The sequence below is a fragment of the Mesocricetus auratus genome, unplaced genomic scaffold (assembly GCF_017639785.1).
Source record: "Mesocricetus auratus isolate SY011 unplaced genomic scaffold, BCM_Maur_2.0 Super-Scaffold_15014, whole genome shotgun sequence".
NCBI lineage: Eukaryota > Metazoa > Chordata > Mammalia > Rodentia > Cricetidae > Mesocricetus > Mesocricetus auratus.
Genome location: NW_024429186.1, coordinates 33,944,657 through 33,956,943, shown reverse-complemented (window position 1 = coordinate 33,956,943; position 12,287 = coordinate 33,944,657). Strand labels below are relative to the sequence as shown.

The following is a 12,287-nucleotide window of genomic DNA, read 5'->3' as shown; positions in this document are numbered from 1 at the left end:
TTAGGAAGAGTCAAGCTACTCCTTCAACAAATGACTTAGAAAATTCCTTGGCTAAATATGTAGACTCATTACTTGAAAGTACTTGCAAGTTTAACCTCCCACAAAACATTAGCTCACAAACAGAGTTCAACCAGTCTCTGCCACTTTATAACAAGAATCACCCTTCCTCTAACGTGCTCATGTTCACCTGAGACTTGTCAATATGGCCTTTACCTTTCATTAACACTCCATTCAGAACCATCGACATATTATCTAATAAGAGTGTGGGCTTCTCTTCAGCTTTTTTGTTTGTTTTCTGATTGCACATATGTGTGCATGCACACACACACACACACACACACACACACACACACACACACACACTCACACAGGAGCATCTGTATGTGTCCACTCTCAGCAAACATTTTAAACTTCCCCTGGCCTGTCTTTGCCACCCATTCCCATTTTTATGTATGCGTTACAGCAGCATCCCACTCTTGGTTCCAATTTTCGTGTCAGTCCATTAGGGTAGCTGGGGGAGAAAAAAACACCATAAATGGTATGACTTATAAATACCATATATTTACTTCTCACAGTTCAAAAGACTGGGATGTGTGAGAGCAAAGAACCCCCAGATTCACTGTATGATTGAGAATCCTCTTAATGGTTCACTGATGGCCAGCTTCTTGCTGGATCCTTCCATGGGGGAAGGGTGAGGGTACTCTCTGGGTCTTTTCTAAGAACACTAATTCCATTTATGAACCAATCATCTCCAAGGGCCCCACACCCAGCCACATCACATTGGCAGTGAGAATTTCAACATGTGGATCTAAGGAAGGAGACAAACCATCACTGATAGCCCAGCTTGAGTCTTTTGAAATGGCTTCCATATTTTCTCAAACCTCAGTTTAGACACTATATAAATGTGGAACATGGAGTAGAAGGCAAAGCAGTACCTACAGAGGCATTCCAAGATTTCCGTCGTACCCCCAGACTGTCCCTTTCCCAATCCTGCCACCACCAAGGAATCTGGTGAGGTGACCATGCACTCTCTGTTGGCATCAGAAAGTGGTGGCAGTGGCGGTAAGTGTGCACCCATGAGACAGTTGTTAAGAACGTTGAGTCACTCTGCACACCAAGTCTCTGGGCACAGCCTTTGACATGGACACAGCTACCACCAGCCATCGGTAGAACCTTGAATCATTGCCTGGTAAAAAGAAAATTCTGTCTCTGTCCCAGGTCAGAGCATGACCCTGGAGATAGAGTATTCCTATAGCTCTCAGGGACTTGAATTTGCCTATAGTCTCAACTCCAGGCAACTATCTTTACAAACAGTACTTTTGATCCCTTGGAAAGTTACTAACTTTGATTATGTGGTTTGTTTCCGAGAGCACCTAGGATCTGTTGTCTTATTGTTAAAAGCCTAGCCTGATATTTTGCAAGAGATCGTTTGTGGAGGAATTTACCATTGCCTAACCTAATAGATTTAGCCTTCCATCATGACCCCACTGAGATACGCCTGGAAATGCAAACTCATGCTGGGAGAGCCTCCCAGATCCCCACATATACAGTCTATTGGTCACTGGTTCGGATGGCTTACATCTAGACCATATATCCAGTACCATAGCCACTAGCTACAGGTGACTATTTAAGTTTAAAATTTAACTGCTTAAATTTTCAACTTCACTTCAGGTCATCTGCCACACTGGGGCTTTGCTGGCCCTTAGTGCATGTGACTCCAAGTCTGCAAAGCACGAATATAAAATGATTCTTCCTGCTCAAGCTGTGAATTACTTGCTCTGTAAGGGCTTCTGTGCTCCAGTTCTCTACTAAAAGAATATGGGGACTATGTCAACTCTATAATAAGAAAAATCCCATGGTCTTATATACTGACTGTTAGGGATTATCAAGAGCCTATCTGTCTCTAAAAGGAAAAAACTCTGTCCACACCACTGGTTCCCGGGGAACCCTTGTGAAACTGGAGCTTCTGGTTCAGCAGCTCAGGATGTGGCCTGTGACTCTACTTGGTCTGCAGAACACACCCTGAGCTGGGATTGGGGTGGGGAGGGAGAGGAGGTTCCAGTGTATGAGTTGTGAAATAGGAGCTATGGTCTCATGAAGGGTCAGCCAATGGACCTCATGTGGGATGAGAGAATCTGAAGGAGTTATTGTGCTGGCTGAGCACCAGAGGAATATGACCAATCCCATTTCTTCCATGTGGGGGTGAGATTGCAGAGCAGGGATGAGCTCGAAGCGGAAAGCTGTGCTCTGGAACCACACAGCTAGATTGGATTTTTGACTCCATCACTTCCCAGCAAGGAGGCCTGAGACAACTGATAACCAGACCTTGGTCTCCCTATCTGGGAAATGGAAACAGAGCAGCTAGAAGGACTCAGCCATTGGCAGGCAGATGTAAAGTCTTAGAGCGCCGTGTAGTGGGTAAAGCGATGAGCGAAGGCAGTATACCGTTTCTGAGCAAATTAATGGGATTTATTCTAGCTGAACCCACGCATTTCTATAACCAGTGTATCACTCAACTCTAATCAGACGCTTTCCTCTCCTTTGTATATCGAAGAAGAGCAGAAGATGGGGAGCCACCTTCTTAGACAAAGGGGCGGATTCGTGAGATATCCCGGGTAATAGGTCAAGTACAAAAAGGATAGCGTCGAAACTTGGGTCTGTGACTGATGGAATGGTCCAGAAAGGCCCCATCATGGTAGGGATGGACTTCCTTCCTATCGACAACACTCACTTGCTGGGCACTTGGGTGACCCTCACAAAACATGACATCCTCACCTGCCCCCTTTCAGAAACTGTTCCGCATCTGTTACCATTAGTGTGTAAAGGTGTACACGTGGAATTTGTGTGGGGTGTGTGGTATCTGTCACCTTACACCTGAAATGGTTCTCCTTGACATATAATGGGCAAATCCTATTTATCAGGGAGAGTATGATGGCAGCTTTTGTTTGATACTGATTGTTTTTCTAACCTTCTCTTCTAACCCCAAAGCAAAGAGCCCAGCCAACAGCGAGTAAAACGGTGGGGATTCTCTTTTGATGAGATACTGAAGGACCAGGTGGGGCGGGACCAGTTCCTTCGATTCCTGGAGTCGGAATTCAGTTCAGAAAATCTCAGGTAACTCAACCATTTGAATTGTATACTTGTACTTGTGTGTGTGTGTGTTTGTGTGTGTGTGTAAATTTGCACAATTAGTCTCGCCACCCCATTTCTCAATAAAACATCATGTGGGGTTCAAATCCAAATACCAGTTTATATAGCTGAGTTTGGGATGGAGTCTTTTTAAAATGGGGTTAAATAGTTAAATGTCTTTGATAATCAAGTAAAACTACAGAAGTGTGGGTTTCAGAGTGAGGGGCAGCTCACAGTACCCCTTCCCAAAACCATGTTAGCCCTAGAGATTCTTGACCTCTTCAAGGTTAAACAGAAAGAGGGGCAACGATGGGCTCAGTTCAGAAGTTTAGCAAGCCAAGTCCCTGTTGTATAGGGACGAAACTATACAAGCCAATAAAAAAGCAAATGCTTTTCTCTTGAGAAGAATTCTGTCACTTCCGTGACTCCCCGGGCCAGCTGATGCCACTGAAAATCCCTGATTGTTTCTGTGAGCTCAGAACTAATGTCTCGTGAGGGACATGTACAAATAACTACTATTTAGTAGGAGAAAAATGAAAACATCCGAAAAACGAGCTCTGATGTGAAAGAGAGGGCTAAGTGAAAAACAAAGAGGTTCTTGGTCACAGAAAGTGAGAAGCCGGGAGGGCGGGGCTTCTTCAGCCTTCTGCTGTGTCAGAGGGAGCCCTGTGACTCACTGCAATGTGATTAGGGATGTCACTAGGTGAGACCCCTGAGTGATTGTCTTAGTCGGGCTCCTTACAAGACCGGAACTGACAGGATGCATGTGTGCCTGGGTGATCCAACAGTGGCTCTCACACACTGGAGTGGCTGAGAATCTAGTAGTTATTCAGACCCAGGCCTGGGAGATTCCTGGAGAGCTGCTGGTCTTCCATCTACATTAGCATCCTAAAGAAAGTAATTTTAATATGGATGAAGGAATGCCACAGCAGCAGAATAGATGGGTTTGTCATCAAGAGTGAGGGCAAACAGGCAAAATCCAAAGTTCCCCTTTGGCCCTTTATCTGGGCCGCCACCAGAAGGTGCCACCCGCACTTAGGTGGGTCTTCCCCCACTTCAAACATTTTGAACAAGAAAGTCCCTCACAGGAGTACCTAGTGGCTTTTCTTTTGATTCCATGTACAATCAGGTTGACAACCAAGATTAGCCATCACAGTGATCTTAACCAACTGGTGATTTCTCCACAACTGAGAACTACCTCCACAAACTCTTGTCCGCTATTTACATCAGGCTCTCTTTTACATACTAAGCTAGTTTCTGTGATCAAATGCTACTTTCTGGAATAGACTTTTATTACTTTTTGAATTTTTAAAATAAAAAAATCAGAACATATAATGTTGGAAAAGGACTGCATTCTCTTATGTTAATGGGTAAAGTCCATGTCATCAATCAGGTAATATCTATGGCAAATCTATACTACAGCAAGCCTCACTAGAGTCTACTAAGGGATACAAGACAGTCATATGTGATTTCTCCCTAGAGACATCCTTGTAGGTCCTTGAAGAAAATGCATAAGAAACAATCAAGCTATCAATTAGATTTAAGTAAGTATAGCCTCTAAAGGCATCTTGCAAGTATTTTAAGGAAGAAGGAATGGACGTCAGAGAAAGTAAGGAAATCATAAGCTTGGCTTTGAAAAATTCACAAGAGACCACTGGACCAAGTGAAAGGGAATATATTCTAAGCTGGGACACTGAATTAGCCATGGGGTGGGGGTTGCAGGATGTTTCCATGCTGGTGTTTTATGGCCCCGGATTACAGAGATTTCAGTAGACGGTGATGGAAAGTATGAGACCTAGCAGACACAGGGGTGGCCAGGAAGTAGAGAGAGACCCTGCCCTGTGGACATTCCCCTCTGCCCGCTTTCATTAAGCCCATGCCCCAGCCTATGGAGGGGGTGCTGCCCACATCCAGATGGTAGCTTCCCGGAGTTAATCCTCTCTGGAAATGAATTTGACAGACACTCCCAGATCTTTCCCAATATCCTAGACTCTTCTCAAATCAATCAAGTAGAAAATCATAAATCAAGATTAACTCTCACCAAGTGATGGTGGTGACTGTCCCAGGCCGTAGAGTCCTGGGGTGATGTGGGTACCAATGGTGTGCTTTTCTGATCAGACCCATGCCTACTATGAACCAGACAAGGTCATCTCCCTTTCAGGTTATGACCCAGTAGTTCTTCCATCACTTTTTAGAGTATTCTAACCACAGCTCATGGGTTTGCTTTGATTCTTGGCCAGGTATTTGTAACAGAAGCCATGACTTGTAACCCTCTTCATTAGGGTAACACAGAGGCCAGCCTTCCCAGGCTATGTAAGAAGCAAGCTGCTGGGCTCTCTGCGTCATCATCCCAGACTCCATCTCCAGCTGGGTCCCCATAGGTCTTTCTTACCTCTCCAATCCCTGTCGCTTTTGGGAACCAAGATGGAATGATACGGACTGTGTCCTTTGCTGGTTCCTCAGCCCACAAGTAGACTTAAGAGCCCCCTGCCACCTGAAATACTAAAGACAGTAAGAAGAGTGACCATAGGCCTGCTCACTGTGAAGGCCCCGGGGGAACCTGCTTAGCTGCTCCTGGCCCAGTCGAAAGCTGCAGTGTAGCCAAGGACCCCTTTTGCAATCAAACTAGTTTCAGGAAATATGCATGGAGTCCCAATTGCACTGAGAAGTGCGGCCCTGGCAGGTGTTCCCTCCCTTCTGCTATTTCCATTTGTGCCTCTGCCAGCAGTTTGCCTGGTGCCAGGAGGGCTACATTTAATCTTGGGTGAAAGCATGCGCATGCACCCGTGTGAATGCGCCAGCCCCCAGCATGCATGCATAAATCCAGACTTAAAGAAGGTCCCCTCTGATCCATGACAGGGAGGAGGATAAAGAAGCTAGAGCAGCAGAGGGCAAATGTACAGCCCAGGAGCTCCTGAAATCCCCTCCGGAGGCCCAGGCTCCATGCTGATGATACTCAGCGTAATTGGATACAGGGAGGAAAGTTCAGTTTTAAGTCACATGACTGGAAGACCCTTTGGTCCCTTATCATAAAATAGCTGCTTTCCTTCCCTTCTGTTCATTCCTTCAGCCTGGCTAAGCCCTCCCAGGACCCAGGTCCCAAGGACTTAGGGTTAATCTGACTCTGCCCTTTGTCCGCAGTAGCCATGCATGGCTGCCCAGGTGCCCTTCTGTCATGTCCGTGTGCATGGTGGCTCCTGGGAGCTGGGGACATGCACTGCATGAAGCTCCTAGCCATCTGTGGCTTGTCCCTTGTCCCCAGCACCAGTCCTGAGCCCAGGCTCCTGAAATCCAAGCAGAGGATGGGAAGGGAAAGACTGGGTTGATTACAAAGCGCTCTTCTGTCTTCTGGGATCTCTCCAGTATCTCTCTAGTAGAAGGAACGCCAGCAAAGTAGACAATGGGGAGAATTTATACCAGAGTTTCAGAATCAGGAAGGGAAGGTCCCAAAGTGCTGCCTAGCTCTTTCAAGTGTCCTGTGGTGACTTGGTATCACGGTGAGGCCTCTCTGATCAGCATGGGGCGGAGGAGGGCAGGGGGTGTTACATGTTCACACAGATGAGTAAGTGCATGTATGTGTATGCACATGGGTGTACACAAACAAGTGTGCAGAAACCATAGGTAGACATCAAATGTCTTTTTTGACTACTCTCCACCCTTTTTTTGTTTGTTTGTTTTTGTGGGTTTTTGTCTTTTTTTTTCTTTTTGTTTTTTAGGTTTCTTCTTTCTTTTTGAGATAGGGTTTTCTCTATGTAGCTTTGGAGCCTGTCCTAAAACTCAGTCTGTAGACCAGGCTGGCCTCAAACCCACAGAGATCTGCCTTCCTCTGCCTCCCAAGTGCTGGGATTAAAGGCGTGAGCCTTATTTTTTTTTTTTGAACATGCAGCTCATTGATTTGGTAGACTGGCCTGCCAGCAAACTCCGGGATCCTCCCGTCTCTGTATTCAGATTACATGTGTAAACACTATCACACCTGGTCTTCCATGGGTGTTAGGGATCTGAACTCAGGTCCCCACACCTGTGCAGCAAGCACTTTACTCAGCCACACTTCTGATAATTTTCCCCTGGGTAAGTCTGTGAAATGACTGAGGGTTGTCATCTATGGGGACAGGAGAAGGGACAGGTCCAACAAGACATGCTTGCTTTGCTGTCACTGTCTACGTCAGAAGCCGCTTGCCTCTTGTTCTCAGCACCAAGCCCAAGGCTGAGCTGCCTAGGTGTATGCAGTACAGGGTCAGCAGCCCGGGAGCGTCACAGTCCTGAAGCAAGCACTACAGAGCTGGCCTTATCCTTTCTCCTGTTTGGGGAATTTTCCCCAAATGGTGACAGTGCCATTTGCCCCTGCTCCATCTTTCTGTATAAACCTTTGTCCTCCCTGGCTCGACACCCTCTACGGTACAGCAGGGCATGAGTTAAAAATCAAAACCTGCAGCAAAGAGCGTCCCCCCCCCTACATTTTTTATGAGCTGTAACATCTCCTGAGAGAGCAGAGTTCTAACCTGCAGATTGATGACCCTGCCTCCATACGGTATCAGCTGGAGGCAGAAGCAATTAAAAGCAAGCTCAGGGGGTTGCCAGGTTTTGCCTCAAGAGTTCTAGCTCCGGCTTTAGCTTCAGCAGTTGCCCCAAGCCCAAGGAACACCCACAGAAGTTTCCTTAGGCCCTGTGGGGTCCCAGAGTAACCAAACGCATGCCAAATCAGAACCGAGTGACTCCACACGAGGCTGTGGCCATCTGCAGCAGTTTGGCTCCTGTCCGGTGAAGAGTTTAGCTTGGGTGGTGCTGATGCTCATGTGGGTACCTGAGCATCGCAGTCAGCCCAGACAGAGACAAGAGTCTAGTTTTGCCCATTGTTCTGAGTCACCCAATGGCCAGCAGAGGGCACAGCAACACTTCCTTCTACAGAGGAGTTCCCTTTTCTCTGGGAACCAGCTCAGGGCTGTGGTTTGTAGCCTCTGAACGTTCTGGTTTGTGAAAAGATAGGCAAGCCCGGGAGTGGGGTGCAGAGCTGCGAGGACCTCCTGATGGGATGGGAAATGGTCGATGGCTCACAGCTTCTGCTCTAGCCGGCCGGGAGTGGGGTGCAGAGCTGCGAGGACCTCCTGATGGGATGGGAAATGGTCGATGGCTCACAGCTTCTGCTCTAGCCGGCCGGGAGTGGGGTGCAGAGCTGCGAGGACCTCCTGATGGGATGGGAAATGGTCGATGGCTCACAGCTTCTGCTCTAGCCGGCCGGGAGTGGGGTGCAGAGCTGCGAGGACCTCCTGATGGGATGGGAAATGGTCGATGGCTCACAGCTTCTGCTCTAGCCGGCCGGGAGTGGGGTGCAGAGCTGCGAGGACCTCCTGATGGGATGGGAAATGGTCGATGGCTCACAGCTTCTGCTCTAGCCGGCCGGGAGTGGGGTGCAGAGCTGCGAGGACCTCCTGATGGGATGGGAAATGGTCGATGGCTCACAGCTTCTGCTCTAGCCGGCCGGGAGTGGGGTGCAGAGCTGCGAGGACCTCCTGATGGGATGGGAAATGGTCGATGGCTCACAGCTTCTGCTCTAGCCGGCCGGGAGTGGGGTGCAGAGCTGCGAGGACCTCCTGATGGGATGGGAAATGGTCGATGGCTCACAGCTTCTGCTCTAGCCGGCCGGGAGTGGGGTGCAGAGCTGCGAGGACCTCCTGATGGGATGGGAAATGGTCGATGGCTCACAGCTTCTGCTCTAGCCGGCCGGGAGGAGAAAATCCCATTGCTTGTCAACACCCATGGGAAAGGGGGACAAGTGATCATCCCTGGATTCGCCCCCCCTCCCCGGTCCTGTGGGCAAGTTTCCCCCTCTGCATTCATTTCTAAGCCATTAGCAGATCAAATGCCAGCACACAGCTGCCTCTTACTGCTCTGACGATTGGCAGCGGCTAGGGGAGAGGAAGGCCAGGTGGTCTTTGCACACCCTGGAGCCCCTGTGCCCTGCCAGTCCCTGAGGCTCCGTGCTTTCAGACTAGGGCTTAGTGCAGGTTGGTTGCCTTTGGTGCAGCTGCTGGCATTTGACGCCTAACCGCTTCCTCGAAGGAATGGTACCTGCAGGCTTTTGATAAGAGCGGCCATTTCTCTGTCCTCAGTGGGCCACCCATCCACAAGAGAATATGTAGAGAGCTTTTTGTGGCTCTTTGGGTGACAGTGGGGGCGGGGGGTGTCCTGAGCTCCCAGTTCAGCCCAGACCATTGGAGCAGGAAGACGGCACGCACAGACAGGCTGTTCTGAATTTCAAATTGCCACAAAGGTTCCTCCGAGCCAAGATGGTAAATACACCTGAGATGTCAGGATGCTGTTGTGACAGGAGGGACAAGGTAGGTCGTCTCCAAGGCAGACAGAAGGCCGGGCTGAGTCCTGTGTCCACAGGAAGGGAAAGCTGTCGAGGGAATGTCACTCTCACACACTGTGTGCCCCTCCTCTCCTCCTTCCCCCCTCCCCTCTCCACCTCCCACATGACATGTCTGCTGTTTTTCCTTGTGCTTTTAAAACCATTCTCAGTTTTAATCGATGGAGGGAATCTCTTGTTTCTGTTAGTCTGTTTTCGATGTAAAAATGTGTCCAGTTTGATTCTGAAATTTGCGTTGACACCCACTCTGCTCCTGGGGACTCAAATTAGAGATGTGCATTGTTCCTTATGTCACTCTGCAAAAGGGACCCTGAAGCTCCCTGGAACCACAGGGAACCGCAGGGCTTAGAAGCTTCAGAGGTCCTGGGGCCTCCCCACACCTTTCTGCATGGCTCCCATACAGCAGGCTAGTCTAGCAAGGGACAGGGATGGCAGAAGGTGACTTCCCAGGACACAATGATGAAGAGGCAGGAAAAAACCACCCGAGTACCATCTATGCAGATGAGATGTCACAGAGGCCTCACAGGCGCGGGATATTGCTGACCTGAGAGGCTGTCTGAAGTCAGAGCCTTGGTCCAGAGGTCCCTCCCTGCCTCTGCATTGGCCCAGTAGGTACCATAAAGCTCTGCAGACTCCTCTCCCTGGAGGCCAGAAGGACATGAGCACCAAGGAAGGCGGACGTTGAAAAGCGGGAAATGATACAAGACATCAGCAAGAGGCCTGGCAGCATCTTCTCCGACCACCGCTGGAGACAGAGCTGGCACTGGGAGCTACCGGTTGGCCTGGCACCTGGCTGTTCCTTGGCCCACACCCAGAAGCCTGGAAACATTCCCGAGTTAACTCTGGCTGGGAAATCGTTCAGAAATTTGCTATATCTCCCTTCACCCATTTTGTACCCATTTCCCAGATGATAAAAGACTACCTGGGAAGGAGCAATTCCTGACTGGGAACAGAACCAGATTCCCAGTTCTCCATATGGAGGGATGGTCTCATCATCTCTTCAGATCCGGAGAGAAGGGGTTTCTTTAGTTCCAAGACAGCCAGGGCTAGCTATACAGAGAAACACTATCGCAAAGAAAAAATTGAGAGAGAGGGAGAGAGAGAAAAGGAGAGAGGGGGAGAGAGAGAGAGAGGGACAGAGAGAGAGAGAGAGAGAGAGAGAGAGACAGCAAGACAGAGAGAGGGGGAGGAGAGCGCATTAGATTCCTAAAGGGCAAACCAGGAAAGTTGGAGCTTAACTATCTGAAAACAAGCACACAATCCCAACTATTCCTTTCGAAAATTTGTCTGCAGTACTTGGATCTGCCACTGGGTGGTGCCTTTGAGCCACACATTTGACTTCAATAACATTTCCGAGAGCAGCAGAAAAAACTTGCTAACCCTTTAAAAATAATAACAACAACAAAAAGTACATCTTACTCTGGGTGAAATTCGATGTCAGGTTGAGTGTACTTTCTACCTTGTGGTTCATCTGTGTGCATCCTCTCCATTCATTGACAAGATTGTGTGTTCCGTTGCCAGCGGCTGTGCAACCCATACAGCATGGAACCTGCTGTATCTTACTGAGGACACGAGCCTGTCCCCTTTGCAGGGAGAATGTGTTACCCAGTGCTAGGTCCCTGTGATAGGATGCCCTGGGACCATCCTCGGGGCCTGGGAGCTGCTTTGGCTCTGGTAACTGCAGCTCTCTGCAGAGCAGTGCTCATATGGGGCTTGTCAATAGTTGTTCCAGGCAGATGCTAAGGGATTATGCAGAGGTGACAGGAAGTGAGGGAAGATACTTTTCTCTGATGTTCTCTATAGACTCTTTGGTAGAGGTGTCCCTTCAGCTATGTTTCAGACAAACCCTCTATAAACTTTGTGGAATAGCTACTAAGCGCCTAGCACCACACTGTGTTGCATAATGAATACCTACTAAGTGTCCTGCACTATGTTGAGTACTGAATACCTACCTACTAAGTGCCCCAGCACCATGTTAAGTACTGAATACCTACTAAGTGCCCAGTACCATGTAGTGTACCAAATACCTACTAAGTGCCCAGCACCATGTTGAGTACTGAATACCTACAAAGTGCCCAGCACCACACTGTGTTGAGTACTGATGTGAATGGTCCTATTTGTTCCACTCTGGCATGAATGGCTGATTCATTCCAGACCAAATAGCTTTTATAATTCCGAGGTTCTGCCTGCTTTTGTGACATGTCCCTTTTTAAATTTTATTTTATTAATTCTAGCCATGTGCATGTGTACACACCTGCTTGTCTGTGTGTGCGCCAAAAGTACTCGTACCAGTGGAGGCCAGAAGAGGGAACTGGATCCCTAGAACTAGAGTGACAGGCAGTTGTGAGCTGCCCAGTGTGGATGCTGGGAACCGAACCCAGGTCCTCTGCAAGAGCAGCGAGTGCTTCTAACTGCAGAGGCACCACTCTAGGCGCCTTTCCCTTATTTTGATGTCCCCAAGCGACCCCAGCCTGATGTGACAGAAACTTGAATGAACAGCAGTTGTTCTTTTCAACCAGGCAGAATCTGTACTCCCCACGAACAGTTGGTAACGTCTAAAGACACTTGCTAGTTGCTGTAGCTTAAGGGATGCCGATGGTGTCTAAGGGGCTGGAGGTAAGTGGCTGCTTAGCGTTCTACAAGACAGCCCTTCCACACCGAACAGGAATTCCCCAGTCCGAATGGCTAGCATGCTGGGGTTGAAAAATCTCTACGCAGAGGGGAAAGAGCTACTGTGGTCTCTGGAAGCTCATCTTCTCATATGTGCTTCTTTTTCTGTGTCCTCAACAAC

At 48.6% G+C, this 12,287-nt stretch overlaps 1 protein-coding gene across 9 annotated transcripts in view; it reads left to right on the top strand.

Moving 5' to 3' along the window:
* The window catches only part of Rgs6 (regulator of G protein signaling 6), a 515,997-nt gene that overhangs the window by 460,783 nt on the left and 42,927 nt on the right, over positions 1-12,287 (top strand). For all 9 annotated transcript variants that reach the window (XR_005876224.1, XM_040742794.1, XM_040742791.1 and 6 more), the window contains exon 14: positions 2,989-3,114. Coding sequence is in view for 8 of the 9 variants with exons in the window: in XM_040742794.1 (XP_040598728.1) it covers positions 2,989-3,114 (126 nt within the window). In the remaining variant the exon portion in view is untranslated. The remainder of the gene's footprint in view (positions 1-2,988; positions 3,115-12,287) is intronic.